This window comes from Cariama cristata, unplaced genomic scaffold (genome assembly GCF_000690535.1).
Source record: "Cariama cristata isolate BGI_N322 unplaced genomic scaffold, ASM69053v1 scaffold27553, whole genome shotgun sequence".
In the NCBI taxonomy this organism is placed as follows: domain Eukaryota; kingdom Metazoa; phylum Chordata; class Aves; order Cariamiformes; family Cariamidae; genus Cariama; species Cariama cristata.
Genome location: NW_009607072.1, coordinates 1 through 15972, shown reverse-complemented (window position 1 = coordinate 15972; position 15972 = coordinate 1). Strand labels below are relative to the sequence as shown.

The following is a 15972-nucleotide window of genomic DNA, read 5'->3' as shown; positions in this document are numbered from 1 at the left end:
GTTTCCCTACGGGACCTGCCGATTATTTGGGCTCGTTCTGCAATGCTTCTTTTTTGGCTGAGGCACCATTAACCGGGCAAAATGCTAGAGGCGCTGCGAGTACGTTGGTAGGCAGGAGTTGTTTCTTAGGAGTAGAGCTCACGGAAACAATGCCGTCCGTTTCGATGGGAAAGCGTTGGCTGGAGCCAATGTTTTGGGGCTGTTTTGGTTTGTTTGCAAAGCTTTCATGTGGAAAGGAAAGCTGCTGGCTGCGAGGAGGGAGCTGCCACTGGGGTATGGCTGAAGTGCGGAGTTGGTGCTTCTGAAGGAAGTGATTTTTCAACCTGGCCACTCATCCTTTGCAATTCAGAAACCAAATCCAAGAAGGTCTCTGTTCAGAAGCTAAAAATATATATATATCCTGTGGCAGGTAGGGTTGCACTCACTATGCAGGAGTGGAGCCAATTTTGTGAAACTCCGGAAGGGAAGAAGGATCTTTGTAGTGGAGAGGAGTGAAAACCCACTGTCCTGGAAATGCGGATCTTACAGTTTAGATTGTCCCCAAATTTACTATAAGAAATCTGGCATCGCCATTCCTCCTCTCCAGTGTAAAGCCAGGACGGACATTCACATATGTTGTATTTGCCTGGTGCCTTGGGTGGTGGCGGGGATGAAGGCTGGCTGCAGCCCCGGTACCAATAACGCATTGGCATGTTATCATTTCCAGGCTGAAATACGGCATCTCTGAAAGTGGTGGCCTTTTTTATGTCAAAGTTGATTGCTGTTCAGGAAAGCTGGACTATATTTGAATGTTAAAAAGAAGACAAACGGACTGGAAGGGGTAGTGGGGGGTTTATTTTGTAGCTGTGTGTGCTCATCCGCACGTGCTTCACTGAGTGTCGGTGTTCCAGCAGAAATTGCTGTGCAGCATTTGTAACCACGCTGTGCAGCAGCAGGGTAGCGTCAGAGAGTGAAAGCCGAACGTCCCAGTCTAGCTTCATGGTACAAGCAGACTTAAACATTAAAAAGTAACGAATATACACAGTAAAATTAAAATTTTAAAATGATTCCTAAGTAATGAAAAGGTTCCCACAGCCCTGATGGGCTGTGCCATCCTGGGACTACCCCTCTTGTGCTTGCGTGCATGCCTGTGGAGCACGGTTGGCAGCGGGAATCAAGGACGGCGAAGGTTTAAATTGCATGAAACTGCACCCAAAATGCTGTTTGGAAAAGATACATTTTTTGTGTGTGAATTCTAATGAAGACGTGGAGTTTCTCTCCAATTGCAATTTAATGGAACTGAAGCAGGCGCACAGCAGTAGGTGTTTGGAAACTTTAGTCGTGATAGTTTAAGCCGGTGCACTGGGATAACCTCCTTTTACAAGACTTGCAAAAATGCGGTCAAGATACTGCTTATTGGAACTTCTAATTAGTTTGGATTTCTGGTAGAAAGATCAGCGACCGAGTGGTGAACTGAACGCGATGCGATTACGAAGTTACAGCCATCCGTACGGACGTGTGTGCTTGGCCTTTTTTTACCTGGCTCACCGTAGGTCTGATCGTCCGCTCACTCGCGTTTCACCTTTTGTTGGGAAAAGAGAGGGGTTTAGGTAACTCCTTGCACCAGTTTTAAGGCTGGTCTTTGCTTGAAAACTTACTGGGCTAATCTAGTAAGTAAAAATCACAAGTGGTTTAGGTTTTTTTTTCCCAAGTGTTGCTAAACCCTCAGCTACTTGCATTCAAGTACCGTTGCTAAATCAGTGTTGATTGGTGGTAAAACGGATGCTCTTTACGGCTCTATTTTTGTAACGCTGGTTGTCTGTACCGAACAAAACTGCTCGGGCATTCAAATCACGAGGCAGCGCCTTTTCCCTCCTCTGGAGACACAGGTACCTGTTTCTTTCATCTTACTGCACTTCTCTTCTAGAACTTGAGCTTGTAATCTCAAGTCATCGAATCTATATTCTACGAAACCGCCCTCGCTCCTTTGAAGTACTGTGATCGCCATATGCTTGTGTTGGGCTGCCGTTCTCTGAAGCCTCATTAAGCTTCGCTCACTAAAAGAGAAAAATTAACATCTTACCGAGATACAAGATTTCATTCATTAGAAAAGCCAAAATGAAAGGTCAGCTGAAACCGATAGCTTTACCTAATCACAGGACTTCAAAAAGTCCGGGGTCTAAAGGGTAAGTTTTGCAAAGTTGGCAACAGCTTCTTTAGGACCAAAGCGCTGATGGGCACCTGTCATCCTCAGCGTCTGCATACGTCTTTGTGAAACGTTCCTAGCTTTCCTACGCCTAAATATATCAACCCATTCCTGAAAATTTTAGGTGTTTTATTTAGATAGTTCCTCGGGCTAGTAGCTCCCTGGTGCTAAGTATTTGCTCAAGAGCTGAGAGGCCGGAGCCTTGCTCTTAGCCAGTTCCTTAGTCGGCTGGAAGAAACGTAAATGAGAATGGTAATTGCTGTCTTTTAATGTTGCAGGAATTCGTCCTTACAAATGTGAGGTTTGCAACAAAGCCTTCACCCAGCGCTGTTCCCTAGAGTCCCACCTTAAGAAGATTCACGGCGTGCAGCAGCAATACGCCTACAAACAGAGGCGAGATAAACTTTACGTGTGCGAAGACTGCGGCTACACAGGCCCCACGCAGGAGGACCTGTACCTCCACGTCAGTAACGTTCACCCCGGAAGCGCTTTCCTGAAAAAAACCTCAAAAAAACTTGCGGCGGTTTTGCAAAACAAACTGAGCCCTGTCCTGCAGAGGAACTCCAAAGATGACGACAAAGACGAGTAACACAATGGATTTACAGTGGTCTAAAGGAATGAAGTTTACACGTAGGACTATATATATATATATTATTTTTTTAAAAATCAGTTTCGTTAACGGGACTCTCTTGATGTTGGTAGAACCTCAACTTGAAAGAAATATTCCCGTATATGATGCAAACACCAGACTTTTTATATCTGGCCAAAAATAATTAATGGAAAGCTTGGAAGAGGCCGTCACCTCTCGGATGGAATATTTACTGAACTGACATTCAGGCAACCCGTTTTCTATTTCAGCTCTACCACATGTCCGAGTGGCCGCTGACAAATAAGTTCACCTTTCCCCGGTGTATTTTGTAATGATAACACCCAGTACCTCCTGTACAAATTACTTTTGAGAGGTTTGAGTGAAAAGTGCCGCGTAAGAGCAGCTACGAGTACATTGTTCTATGCAAAATGAATTAAAATGGTCTGAAGAACAGGAACACGTTGTATCGGTAAATAAGTTAAAAGGTGTAAATAACCTTAACTCTGCTCCCTGTGCAGTACACTAACAATTACGGAAGCGTGATCCAAGGTGAGCTGAAACTTTTTGTTTTTAAAGGATGCAGAACTTTTTCCTCCCAAACTTTCTCTACTAGCGAACGACAGTATTCCAGGGCAGACTTACGGTCATGTTTTAGGTACTTTAAGCTGTGAACTTCCTTTTATCACGTTTAGATTTAAGCGTAACCTTAACTTTGATGGTTCCTGGACTTGTCACGCTCACTTTGGGGATTATTAACACATCTTTTTAAAATATATCAATATCAACCCAGAAACCCAAAGAAAACATTTTAATGACTTGAAGGTATCTATTTTGTGTCATGATGAAATGCAAGTTTGTGTGTATTTTATGGCGTGTGTGCGTGCGAGTGTGTTTGTGTGGGGATTTTTGTCTTTTTAACAATTAAGTGCCTGTTCACTAATACAACAGAGCAGTGCAATGCAGCGACAAGGGAGGCTTAGCCTGTCCACCTCGTGAGATTGGGGCAAAATTGTAGGCACAAATCTGGCCTCTCATCCACTTGGCAACCACAAGGTACTCTGGTCCGAGTGCACGTTATTCATCTCTCTTAACTTAATGGACACAGCTGCTAAACAGGTTTTATATCAATTGAAATGCATAACAATTAATGAATTTCATCTAAATTCCCCAAATTCATTTCCTGCTCAAAATAAAGCGCTACTTTTGGGGAGGATATGCTGTATTCTATATATGTTGAAACAAGAGCTGAAAAGTAACCCACCTAAAATGCAGAGTCATAGCCAGGACCTTCGTAGTGTTACTACTAAAAATGATTCCGAGCGTCTCTGCAAGAATCGTAAAGAATCTTCTCCACTTGCCTCAGTTTCGTACAGGCAGCCGCTTGGGGTTTTGTGGGGAAAAGCTTCTAGGCGTTTTAAAGCATTTCTAATGATATTAATACTTTATTCAGCACAACTGTCGGTGCTCGGGAGCTTGAAAAATGAGAATAAAGTGATGCTACTGTGTAAAGACCAAACTTGTCATCCTATGTAACAGAAAGTTCGCAGAATACTTTAATAAATGGGCAGTCCATGGGGGGGAAAAAAAAAGCATCTGAGGTAAATTAGATGATCCTTACTTTGCATAAAGAGCTAAAGCTTATGTGCTGATCCCCAGTTCTTCTGAGATGATGCTATTGTAACTGAAGAGTCTAAATGGAAGGTTGCTCGCTCTGAGCGAAGCTGGTGTGCTTGCAAATACATCGACAAAATGGCCTGGCTGAGAGCAGCGTTAACAGCTGGTTCAGCCAGTTGTGCTGGCAAGACTCCCCCGTAACCCTCCCAGCAGGGTCTCGCTCATGAACCGTAACAGCTCCGAGGTGGGACTGCTCAGCACAGGCCGTCCGAGCAAAGACTAGCGTTCACCTAACGGCACAGGATTTGCCTGCTTAGCTCTGCTGGAACCTCAGCCCTTACGCCGGCGCAGCGGAGGTGCAGCCGAAACCCTCCCTATCTGGCTGGAGACACATTTTGGGTAGGTATGTGCGCACCTGTGCACACGTGGTTTGTTTTTTTATTTCCCCCCCCTCCTGTAGCACACATTGCTTTTGATTTCCCTCCAAAGCATGTCCCTGCCGAAAGAACTACAGCCACGTTGAGGCGGGCCATCTCAAGTCGAAGAAAGCTTTCACAGCAACAGAGCAAAGCAGCAGGTAACGGTACATGGAAGAAACCACTCGGGATGGAGAGCAAGGCTCTAACAAGCTGGACGTTGTAGCTAGATTGTCTGGCTGGTTTTTTTCTGCAGAGGACAGATACTGCCTGTAGCAGATGCCTTGGGCGCGTCAATTTAAGAGTCTGGCAAGTTAGTTTAAACTGGTCACGAAGTGGGTTTGAGTTTGCATGACACTGGCAACGGCCATCTGCCAGTGCTGTTATGAGACAAAACCACCCCAAGGCACAAGACCTTGTGCCGCTACAGAAATGCTCCAGAGCTCCCCCCGGGATGCCCAAGGCAGAAGGGTGAGACAGACACAAGTAATTTCCACTGCTCTGGCCTTTGAAGGCCGTCTGCCTTCTCCGGGCTCTCTGATGGCCCAGACTCGTCTGAGACTTAAAGACAGGTTTACAAGGTACCACTGCCAGTGAAGCTGGCAGCCTTCCTCAGACACAAAGCTTTTGTTAAACAAATGAACAGAGGTGAAACCACCAGGTGCCCAGGCGCCAGACTTGTCCTTATTTACTAGGAGGCAGGATGAGACTGAAATCTTTTGTGGGCCAAGCACATCTAAGGGCTGTATGATGCACTGATGAGGGCCACGATCCCACCCAAACATTGCCCAACTCTTCCACACTCTCGCTATTTAGCCAATCCCAATCACCACCAGGAAATTCAGCACCTTTTATCACCTCCTGCTTCTGCCCAGGGCATCTTACCTCTTCCCTATGCCCACCCTCTTTGTATCCACAGAGCTATCTTTCACAGAAAAGTGACCGTGTTTGGTGACGTCGAACCACCCACTTGCTAAAATTCTGTGATGTGGGAAGATACCTGTAAAACAGGTAGAACTTCTGAACACTCACGCAGCATCGTCGTGGTTAGTCATCTCCGAACTCAGTTTATCAGTCTCCATGGTTTGTCTTTTTAGATAGAGATCTAATTAAGCACAGAGTAATCATAACATCACCAGACCAGGTTTAAATAAGCAAGTACCACTATAACTAAGTTTCATTGCACAGGTTTCCACAGTTCAGGACACTGGAGGAGCGGAAGATTAAGCACTATAGAGGTTTAAGTTTCTTCAGCAGCAAGCCTGCCCACTGGCCTTTTTAGGTATGGTTCTGGCACATTTTCTCGAAGCTTTCGTATTTTTATTTGTAATCTGCAGTGGTATTATGAAAACTCACACATAAAGTTCAGAGAAAACAAAGAGAATGAGGAAAAAAGCTTTCCAGGTTTGCAATGCACAAAGCAATACCACTTGACATCATCAATGCTTATAGACTTGATTTTATGAAACAAGCTTCGAAAAAGTAACTTCTATTTTAGAACATTTATTCACGAAATTACTTGGAAAAAAAAATAATCTACAATAAACAACCCTACCCCCAAAAACCTATTAGCAGCTCTTAATTCCTCAGAAGGCTCGGCTTCAAAGTCAGGAGTCTGCTTTTATAAAGACACTTCCTCGTGCTGGCAGACGCTATAACTTGACACTGGAGATCGTTCCACATGGGTAGGCTCCTTGTCAGCTCGGATCCACAGCAAAGTCAGGAGAGCTCAGGACAGTTGCAGACTTGGCCTGCACAGAGCCTCACCACCTCAAGTACAAAGCCCATTCACACTTCCGCTGTTCCTTTTTTGTGGGTCACAGGGCTTGTTCAGAAACCTGCAGGAGGAGGAGCCACTAGTAGTAGTCAAACTTTCTGCCTTTCAGAACACTTGCTGGAAATTTCTAAGCGTATCAGTTACAATTCTGATCCTCTTTTGCTAAGCCACTTCTGTTAAATGATCACTTTGCCTTAGTATTTTAAATAACTGCTTAGGAGAACTTTGGTTATAATTCTTAACGCAGTTTTTACAGTCGTTGCCATAAGAAAAACCATGAATAGTAACACGCCTGTTAATAGGTATCTTTGAGATGAGCAAGAACTAAGCTGACTGAAACTGAGTCTACTATATTCAATTGTTTATAGTTTGCATTTCTCTCAGCTCAGACAATGCAGATGTCGCTTTGCTTTAAGTTCACCAACTTCATTTTCAAAGCCTCAGTTCTGCAGCAGGTTTTTTTTCTCAAAAATGACAAAAGAAGGATTATTTGATTGAGCCGGTTTACTTGATAATGGAAACTTTCCTATCAATCTCAGGTTGTATAAACTGTGTGGGGAAAAACAGAGGTTAAGTTGACTTTGCCGTGCCTGCTCCACTTAAGACACCTACAACATAAGCAAACAGACTTTCCCTATTCCAAATTTCCTTGGGTTTTTTTGTTTTTTGTTTAGGAGGAAAAAAGCCTGATATTAAGAAATCAGCCAAAGTTCCTCAAAAAAAAAAAAAAGTATTGAAATGGCAGATTTAAACAAAAGATTCTTGCTTTGGCTCTGTGCTCAGACCACTTGCCTCTGCATAGCTTAGTTTGGGTTAGTTTTTGTCCATGTACTCTTCAAGGCGCAAAAGCCACTTATTCCAGTACTGCGAGCACAGCTCAGGATCCATGAAATGCGGATGCGCTGGGGAGCCGTTCTTATACGCAACCACAATGAGTCCACAACTAACCTACAGTGAAAAATGGAAGGTTGTCAGAAATTCAACATTAATATGCAATTTCAATCAGCAATTCTGAAAACTAAACTGTACTGCAAAATGTCATCTTAACATATACGTATCTTAAATAAGAAATGGGAACAGTTCACCATAAAATACTCGGATGCTAACATTCAAATGTTCCAAAGTCTCAGTCAGAGTCCAAAGCTCTGACTGACTTTGGTGAAAACCAGAGGACTCGAATTCTGAGTGTTGGAGTGACAGGGTCTACTTAAACCTTGCAGATGCCGGTAAAATTCCCAGTGACTGACGAGGTTTTGCCTGGGGTCATATAACCAGGCTGATGCCATTCTCCGGCATCAGTCTGAATGGAAATGGTTACTTAGGTATGTTCTGACATCTTTCATACTTGACAAATATCTAACCCAAATCCCAAACAGCCACCGGTGTGAAGAGAAAGAGGTGGGGGACAGGAGGCTAACAGGAGAATTCTAAAATTACTGCCTATATTTCACTCTGTAAGGATCATGTCTGTTAAGTGCCTGTGTTTACCGACCTCTGCAGTATTCTAGAAAGTCCTCTGCACAGCCTATGAATTACCCTGCTCTCTTCTGCTTTGTGTTTTCCCCTCTTCAACGCTTTGTATTGAAATAACAATCCTTCAGGCCAAGCAGGCCTGGCTAGAATTGCGTTTGGAGTCTTTAAATACATTATTCCACTGTCTTCTAATTAAGTGATTGACAACACACTGCTTTCCTCTGAGCAAACACTGTACAGCTTCCAAACACTCTAGGTAAATAATTTGCTAGTGGGATATAGCACCACATGATGCCCTCCCACCCCATTTCCCTGTTTGCAGGCTCTTTGCCTTCCTGTTTCTACTCTCAACACAAGGAAACCCACAATTTGCTAGTGGGATATAGCACCACATGATGCCCTCCCACCCCATTTCCCTGTTTGCAGGCTCTTTGCTTTACTACTTCTCCTTCCTGTTTCTACTCTCAACACAAGCAAAACCCACACAGAACAAAGCACTGGGGGTTGCCCAGGTGCCAAGTCACTGTGAGTTCACCTGCCTCTCTAGGAGGCTGAGCATTCCTCAGTCCCACCGAGCTGTTCCTTAAACCCACTGAAAATATACTGCTGATAGGCAAAGCCAGCAGGATTAGCAAGAGCCGTGGTTATTTCACAGTCTGTCAGCTCGACCTGATGGAAGACTGGGCCGCTTTGTTTCAAATCCTATGAACAGTTCCATGATGGACAGCAGGTGCTAAAGGCAGTAGGTGGGGAGAAATGAAAATAACGTGGGTGCTGCTGCTTGTCTTGGCAGGTAGCAGGCCTACTGACCTGGAAGTCATAATTGGCATCATCATTTATGGCTCCAATATATGCTGCAACCTGTAATGGGTTGTCAAAAGTATTCTTGAGAGATGGCTTCGGTTTCTCTGAAGTTTTCCAGTCAATCACACACAACTGGCCTCTGCATAAAAGAACAAGATAGGACAACATTTTAAACTTAAGTTTAGTCATAAGTAAGAAATAAGGGATGAGATAGCAATGAAAGTCATATCGCTCTCAGCCTGTTTCACTCTGATGTCACGTCGCTCATTATTATGTCTAAGCAGGTCTCTTGCACAACGGTAGTTTAGATCTCAAAAATCAAGGCTTACTCACATCTGCTGCAGCTTCTTGCAACTGCTGAGGATCACTAAACCCTAAATTCTCCACCAGAAACAGCACCACTTCTGTCAACAGGTTCATCCATTTTGCTGCTCTTAGAGATCTATCCAGCTTCCCCCCAACAGCTCGCCAACACACAGCCTGGGACACAGCCTCCCAGGCACCACCGAGCACCACGCAACACTGGCATTAGCGGGTTTCTTAGAGAACCAGTACCTCACCGATACTTAGCCACGCAGTCTACCAGGCCCAGATACTGAAGAGTCTCGTGCTGAACTGCACTTTCCAGAGCTTTCACTTCGCTGATATCTTTTAAGACATGTTGCACACTTGATAAGTAGCCGGAAATAGCAACATCTTCTTTCTGCTCCTTAGTTGCCATCTCTTCAGAGAGGAATATAGATTCCAAAGCTGCATGAAAGAGCTCTCCTTGGAGGAAAAGATCTAAGAAATAGGTGAAAAAACCCACATTTTAGAGACTGCTTATAATACCTGACTGACTTGTATTCTAGATATTACACCACACAGCTCTTACACTAGTCCTGTTTTTCGTACTGAAACACTGGGGAGTAGAAGAGAATGAGACAGAAAAATAAATTGTGAACAGTAAAATTAGTATCTCTTATATTAATGCTTACTTTACTTTTTTTGGTCTCACTAATTGCTCAGAAAAAAAATACGATTTTTAATTTAATTGTTTATTCAAAGGCATTGGTGAATTTCTATGAATTAAAAACATTATTCTAGGCTGCTTCTGCTGCATTTGCATCTTCTGCTGTATTGGTTCATTTGAATAGCACCAATTTCCTTCTGAAACAGGCGGGCATAGTTCTAGGAGTAAGGGCTTATCTCAGAAATGATTCCAAGAAAGATAATTTTTAAATAGATACGTAAGGTTTGTTATGCCATCTTATTCACTGAAGTTCTTAGTAACTCAAAAAGCATAAACACAGGATATTCAGTTTTAAAAAGCATAGTAATTCATGTAAGGAGTATTTATCAACATTGCTACAAGAGGCTACCAAGTATCCCCCAGGTCCTCCCAGATCCCCTTCAGCCCTGCAGTTTGGAGGAAGTCACCTTTGTAAGTCTTACAAAATGGAAACCTCTAAAGGCACGGCAATTTCATAGAAGAGGCTATATATACTGGATAAACTCAACAGTTACCGAAGAACTTCCGCATAAACAGCAAGACACACGGGTTTTTAAACACTCAAGATGCTATGATTTCAGAATACTTATTTCCATCTTGGTACAAAGTAGCTTTGTATCTGCAAACAGGCTCAATAACATCAGCTGGAAAATATCTATTTGTATATAGATACTAACAAATAGAGACATAAAGGAGAGCAGAGAGGATAGAGCAAAGAATGTCTAGGGTCTAATTCTCGTTTCCCACACGTTTCTGAATCCATTTTAGTGGTCCTAGAAAAAAGATCAGAGCTTAGATTCATTGCTGTGCTCATAATACGCTCTTGCCCCTTGAAATGCTAACAACTTAAAGGATTTCAGAAACACTCAACTTGCAGGGCCAGACGCTGCAGCGATGCTAGCACGTCCCAGCCAGTGATCCAGACTATTGCTTCAACTTTGCCATCACAGTGTGGTTAGACTTACTTTTAGTATACTCTGCAAAACCGTCTTTTCCAAGTTCCAGTATCATTTTCTGCTTCCATCTTTCTAGATAGAAGGCTTGCTGTGGAGAAATAGTCTGTTGAAGAATACGGGTAACACTGGGCATTTTTGTTTTTTGTAAAGCGATTTTCATGGGGTGGTTTGAATCACTGTTGAGAAGGGGAATTCTCTTGTTGGGGTTTATTAAAGGAACCCAGTTCTTGGGAGTTTTTGTTTCAGCTTTAACTGGAGGTCTGTGTTTATTCGGTGGCCCATATAACAAATTATCTTCTTCAAATATTGTCTCTGGTGTTTGGGCGCTGGTTTTGTAGGATGTAACAGAGTAGACCAAGTTCTTGTATTTTTCTTGGTCAACTTGTTCATAACTGTTCACTTTTTTCTTTTTACTATAAAGAGACGTGGAGGTAGCCAGACACATATGTGGGAATTGCTTTTGGCAAAAAGGTATTCGAAAAAGCATTTCCAGTTTCCCTGGTTTCCTGGACAGTAGCTGTAGGAATTTCATTCTGACAAGAAGCATTTGTGAGTAGTTAAGAGTTTTCTTTCTTCTATTAGGAACAGTCTGTAGGTTACCATATTTTCCCCCTGTAGAAAAAGAAATTTGTGATTTCCAGAGTCTGAAAACTCTACCATCAACCTATTTTTGCCCTTTGCCAAATAAAGAACTGCTATGGTCATAAAGTGTCTTCAAACACTTTATGCCACCAAAACTCCTTTAGATAAAGAACAGAATAAGAGAAAGAACCAATAAGCAATGAAAAGAGAAAATGATCCTGAAAAGACCTGCTGCTGGTCTGCAAAATCTGAAACAGGGCAAACGCATAAACATGTTGCAAGTAGCAAAAGCTGCAGCAGAGGATGCTCTTATAGCAACAGTATCAAAACCCTGATGAATGTAGACACAGAAACCTGATCTGCAAGAAATAACCCTCCAAAAGACGGAGGGGGAAAATAAAAAAAAAAGGCTACGCAGAAGAGAATGAAGCAAATTCATTGTTGTGAGCTATTAAAAACATGTAAGTTTACACTGGATGCCCAACTTAAGGGGACTGAGCGGACAAAGTACCTTTTGGAGAATAAAACGAAGTTTTTCTTCTGTATACCTAGGAGAAAGCAGACAGCAGCAGTCCATGCATTCTGAAATTGGGAGACTCGAGACTGGGAAAGCCAAAGAGAAACCAGATGTACTGCAAGTATCTTCAGATGCAAATTAATCTTTTAAACATCAGAGTAAAATATAAAAGTATTTTTGCTAAAGTGAGTTTCAAACACAGTTCTGTTCTAAGACACCTGGGAAGTTTAAAAGCAAAACCAGTATACCAGAAATATTGTTCACAGCATAGCTTTCAAAACTGCATTGTAACTGCAGTGCTAAGTCCTAGGAAAGTTCAGGCACATGGATAAAATGTAAACACTTGAATAGCAGCATTTAAATCAACACTAAATACTTGCAGAATTGACGCCTTATTCTCCTACTGAAAGTTATCCGCTTACCATTACAAAGTTCCCTTCTGTCCACTGCAAACAAAGACTACAGGCAAGGCACACTGCGAACTAACATCAGCATTTTGTTCCTGACGACGCTTTAATTTTACTCTTGTCTTTCCCCACACTACTTACACAGCCCTTCATACACTGCCCAAGCCGTAGGCGCCACAAAAACCAAAAATGTAGGAGGAGTTATTTTGTAAGGAGAGATCCTGTGGCTCATGCAGTGACACCAAGGTGTGGGTGCAGGCATCTGTCACACAGAACGGTTTGCAAAGATGGGGCTGTATCAGCTGCAGCCGATTAGATCAGGCATCTTGTAACAAGAGGCCGATACCTTGGACTCCAGTTCCATAAATACTGTTCTTCATCTGTGAAGGACAAAACCATCCAGCTGTGGAAGTTTAATCAGGAGTAGGCAGATACATTGCTTTTTTCTTTACTGGCTTTTTTTTGCTGACTTTTTAAGGTTTGGGGAAATAATAACTGTTCTGCAATCTGTCAAAAGCAAATCTGAACCAGGAAAACACAATTCAGTTGGATCAGAACCTTGTGTCACATAGCAGTGGCATTTCTGACCCAGTACCAGGTGCCCTACAGCCAGATTTGCCACACTGTTGTTAGATGGTTTCACTCAGTCTTTAGTAAGGGGTTCCTCTAACTACAATGCTTATCAATCAAAATAGTTAATGATTTTAGAACTGCTTCATGGTCCCTAAGAGAGTAATAGAGGAAAATAATGAAAACACCAACTGGTTAATTCTGCTACTGACTTTTTACAGTCTGATTAGATATAAAGCAAGCTACCTTACAAGGAAACCTTACCATTTAAGATACTTTGAATGTATCACTTCCCTTTTTGAATCATATTTTACTTAATATTGAAGCAAATCTAGATCCGCTTTGCTTACCCACTAGAACTGGGCTAGGTGGAGTTGCACTCGTTTTCTCATTTCCCAGTATTCAACAGCAAAAATGGACATGACGCTCTGAGCGCCCTCTGACTTTCCAATTCCTGTCAAAACTACTCTCCTGCCTGCACATGAGAAAAGCCCAGTCAGGTGCATTACAAAAGGACAAACAAGACCATTTCAACCATTTTATTGCCACAAAAGTAGGCAAGTTCTGCCACAAAAAGAGAACAACCTGCTTTAGGCAGGTTACACAGCAGCAAGAAATTGGACTGTCTATATTCTGTTACTTAAGTTCTGCCCTGCTTCATTTCATGGACACATGAGGAAGTTTTACAAATTTAGGTGAAACATAACCAAATTTTATGTTACCTCTCATTTCTTACATCTCAAAAAGCTGTTTCTACAGCTTGCGAGAAATTTGTAACAGCATAAAGAGGTACTTTTTATGAAGTATACATGTTTCAGTTTTTCAGTTCTCCTTGGTTTCTCACTCAGTGTATTTTGTATGTCTTCACTATTACGACCAATTGTGCTACAAATTGATTTCCAAGAAGCTCCCCTGTTTTATCAATTGACTATCATAAAGCAGCTCACTTCTGCAAAGCTGCTATGCCAGGATTTCCAGTAAGTAATTCTTCTCAGAAGAATATCACATTTTTTAATACATTTTTTTGGTGTTGGAATGGGATCAGTTACCTGACAGAATCTTCCCCTTTCTGAAAAAGAATGAGTGATGTTAGCACACTACAGGTGTCAGTTTGCTGCAGGAGGTAACGAAAAACAGTAAAAGCAGCAAAGGGATACGTAAATGTCAGGCTTTAATAACATAAGCAAATTGCTTCACCGTATTTTTTCATCATAAGAAGCAGTGCAGAAAAATTAACCTCTCCTCTCTTGGGGTTTACCTCTACACAGAGCTGCTGAAGTTGTGATTTAAAATAAAACAGCACCAATGCAATAGTACCCAAGCTTGTAGTTTCTCAGGCTATTGTTTGATGACCATTAATGCGCTTACCGAAGTGTATTAATCAGGACAGAATAAATGCTGGGTCAATGACTGTGAATTTGTCACATTAGCCAGAGCACAAAAGTTTATTCTGGCTTTGCGTCAGCTGCAGGAAGCAAGATGATACCTGATTCAGCATAAAGTTCACTTATAGCAACCTGACCTGTCAGTATTTTTAAGGAATAAATTTATACCTGATCAGTGTTTTGAGTCGTACGGCTATTACAATATGAAATACTACGAGCCCTAGAACTAATTTACTGTAACACTGATGCAGTGTTTCAGCAACGCCTAGTCTGAATTTTAAATTAACAGCCTCTATTTTTCTGGAGTAATATCTGTGGAAATGTTTGTGCACTATGAACTGAACCACCAGGAAAGGGAGAGTTTGTCAGCTGCTGTGCTGTTGTACAAAAGGAAAGAGTTCTAGAATTGCTAAGAAATAAAGAGCGCTTGTATCTAGCAGAACAAAGAAACGTGTATTTTTCAATAAATCACAGTGGCGTTTCTGTGCAAATAACTTACATTTACAAGAAGGAAATGGAGTTGGAGTGGTCTGGGTCTACTCTTGTACACAAGAGAATTTAACTGATATTTCTCCCTGTAGAAGCGTCTCCCTTCTCTCTGAAACCGTTTGTGTTCGACGACTGGCAGAATTGCTTCAAGTATTGCATGAAGAGCCACACTGGAGAACTGAACACAAATAAAATAATGGGGGGGGGGAAGGATGACTTCTTTTAAGTTTCCCAAGCTAGCTGACTCTGCAGCCCCCACAACAACTGCACTAACACAACTGAGGAAGTTTTTCCAGGATAGGAATGAGCGGCCTCAGAGAGGGAAACAAAAATGTTACTTAAGTAAATGTTCACGTCTGTAAAAACCGCCCTCCAACTATGGTTTCAGACAATAATCAGCATAGCTTTTTCTCCACAGTCACCTATCAAGCAAACAAAAGCACTAATTTACTTCAGAGATAATAAGAAAGAGCACTACCAAACATAATTACAGATCTGTTGCCCTGTGTCCCTAATTTGAGGAGAGCAAATCCACCGATGAAGGTATAATTTTAAGTTAACATCACAGGCTTTTCTCTGGGAAGAAGTATTATTATTTGATGTAGAAGGGCAACAGTAACCTATCTTCTTGGTCAGAATGACAACTTTCTTTTTCTCCTGGTTATAACTTAATAATGCAGGGCTTTGACAGCTATATCACCTTTAAGACTTTGCACACTCACCCATTCCCTGCCCCCCAACCTCTCCTCTTTGGTTCCTTGCAGTTTGTAAGCTAAATCATTGAACCGATCCAGGTTAAAAATACACCTCCCTCCTTTGGGATGTTAAGAGCATGGGGAGAAAAAGGCAAATTAAATTTAGCAACCCAGTTTAAAGCACAAGCCCGCAGAGCTACACTGGACCAAAGGGACAAGAAGCTTCAGCCCTGGGAAGGGAATTAGTGGGAAACAAGGCTGCAACACAAAGTCAGCAGTTTTGGCAAAGCAGCCCGTGAAAGAGCTGGCCTAATATTGGTGACCAGCAAGTGCCCTCCCGCAGACAGAAAACCACCTGCATAGGCGGCAGGTGCCCGAAAATCCCAGATAGCGCTGGACAGCCTACGCTTGTGGAGGGCTTCCCTCTCATTCCCTCAGGGATAAGTCATTCTGGACAAGAAGCCCTGCTCGACGGCGGCCTACCCCACTGCCTCAGCGGGCATGCCCACCCAGCCCCGGGCA

At 42.5% G+C, this 15972-nt stretch overlaps 2 protein-coding genes across 2 annotated transcripts in view; one reads left to right on the top strand and one right to left on the bottom strand.

The window, feature by feature from the left end:
• The window catches only part of OVOL2 (ovo-like zinc finger 2), a gene marked incomplete at its 5' end in the record, with an annotated part of 4397 nt that extends 1544 nt beyond the window's left edge, over nt 1-2853 (top strand). The window contains one exon of the mRNA XM_009696598.1: nt 2464-2853. Coding sequence (XP_009694900.1) covers nt 2464-2774 — 311 coding nt within the window. The remainder of the gene's footprint in view (nt 1-2463) is intronic.
• A 4471-nt stretch (nt 2854-7324) lies between these two features.
• Nucleotides 7325-11398, bottom strand: MGME1 (mitochondrial genome maintenance exonuclease 1). The gene is made up of 4 exons (XM_009696597.1): nt 10815-11398; nt 9419-9641; nt 8865-8997; nt 7325-7529 (listed from the first exon to the last, which is right to left on the bottom strand). Exons 1-4 carry the CDS (start codon nt 11350-11352, stop codon nt 7395-7397), a joined length of 1029 nt encoding a protein of 342 aa, XP_009694899.1. The 5' UTR covers nt 11353-11398; the 3' UTR covers nt 7325-7394.
• Between the last annotated feature and the right edge of the window lie 4574 nt (nt 11399-15972).

What these genes read in the sequence shown, in the direction of transcription:
- MGME1 (XM_009696597.1), bottom strand. Translation starts at nt 11,352, where the DNA reads ATGCTTCTTGTCAGAATGAAATTCCTACAGCTACTGTCCAGGAAACCA. An exon ending in TTTTGCAGAGTATACTAAAA is followed by an intron (nt 9,642 to 10,814) that starts GTAAGTCTAACC and finishes CCTATTTCTTAG; the next exon opens with ATCTTTTCCTCCAAGGAGAG. An exon ending in ATGCCAATTATGACTTCCAG is followed by an intron (nt 7,530 to 8,864) that starts GTCAGTAGGCCT and finishes TTTTCACTGTAG; the next exon opens with GTTAGTTGTGGACTCATTGT.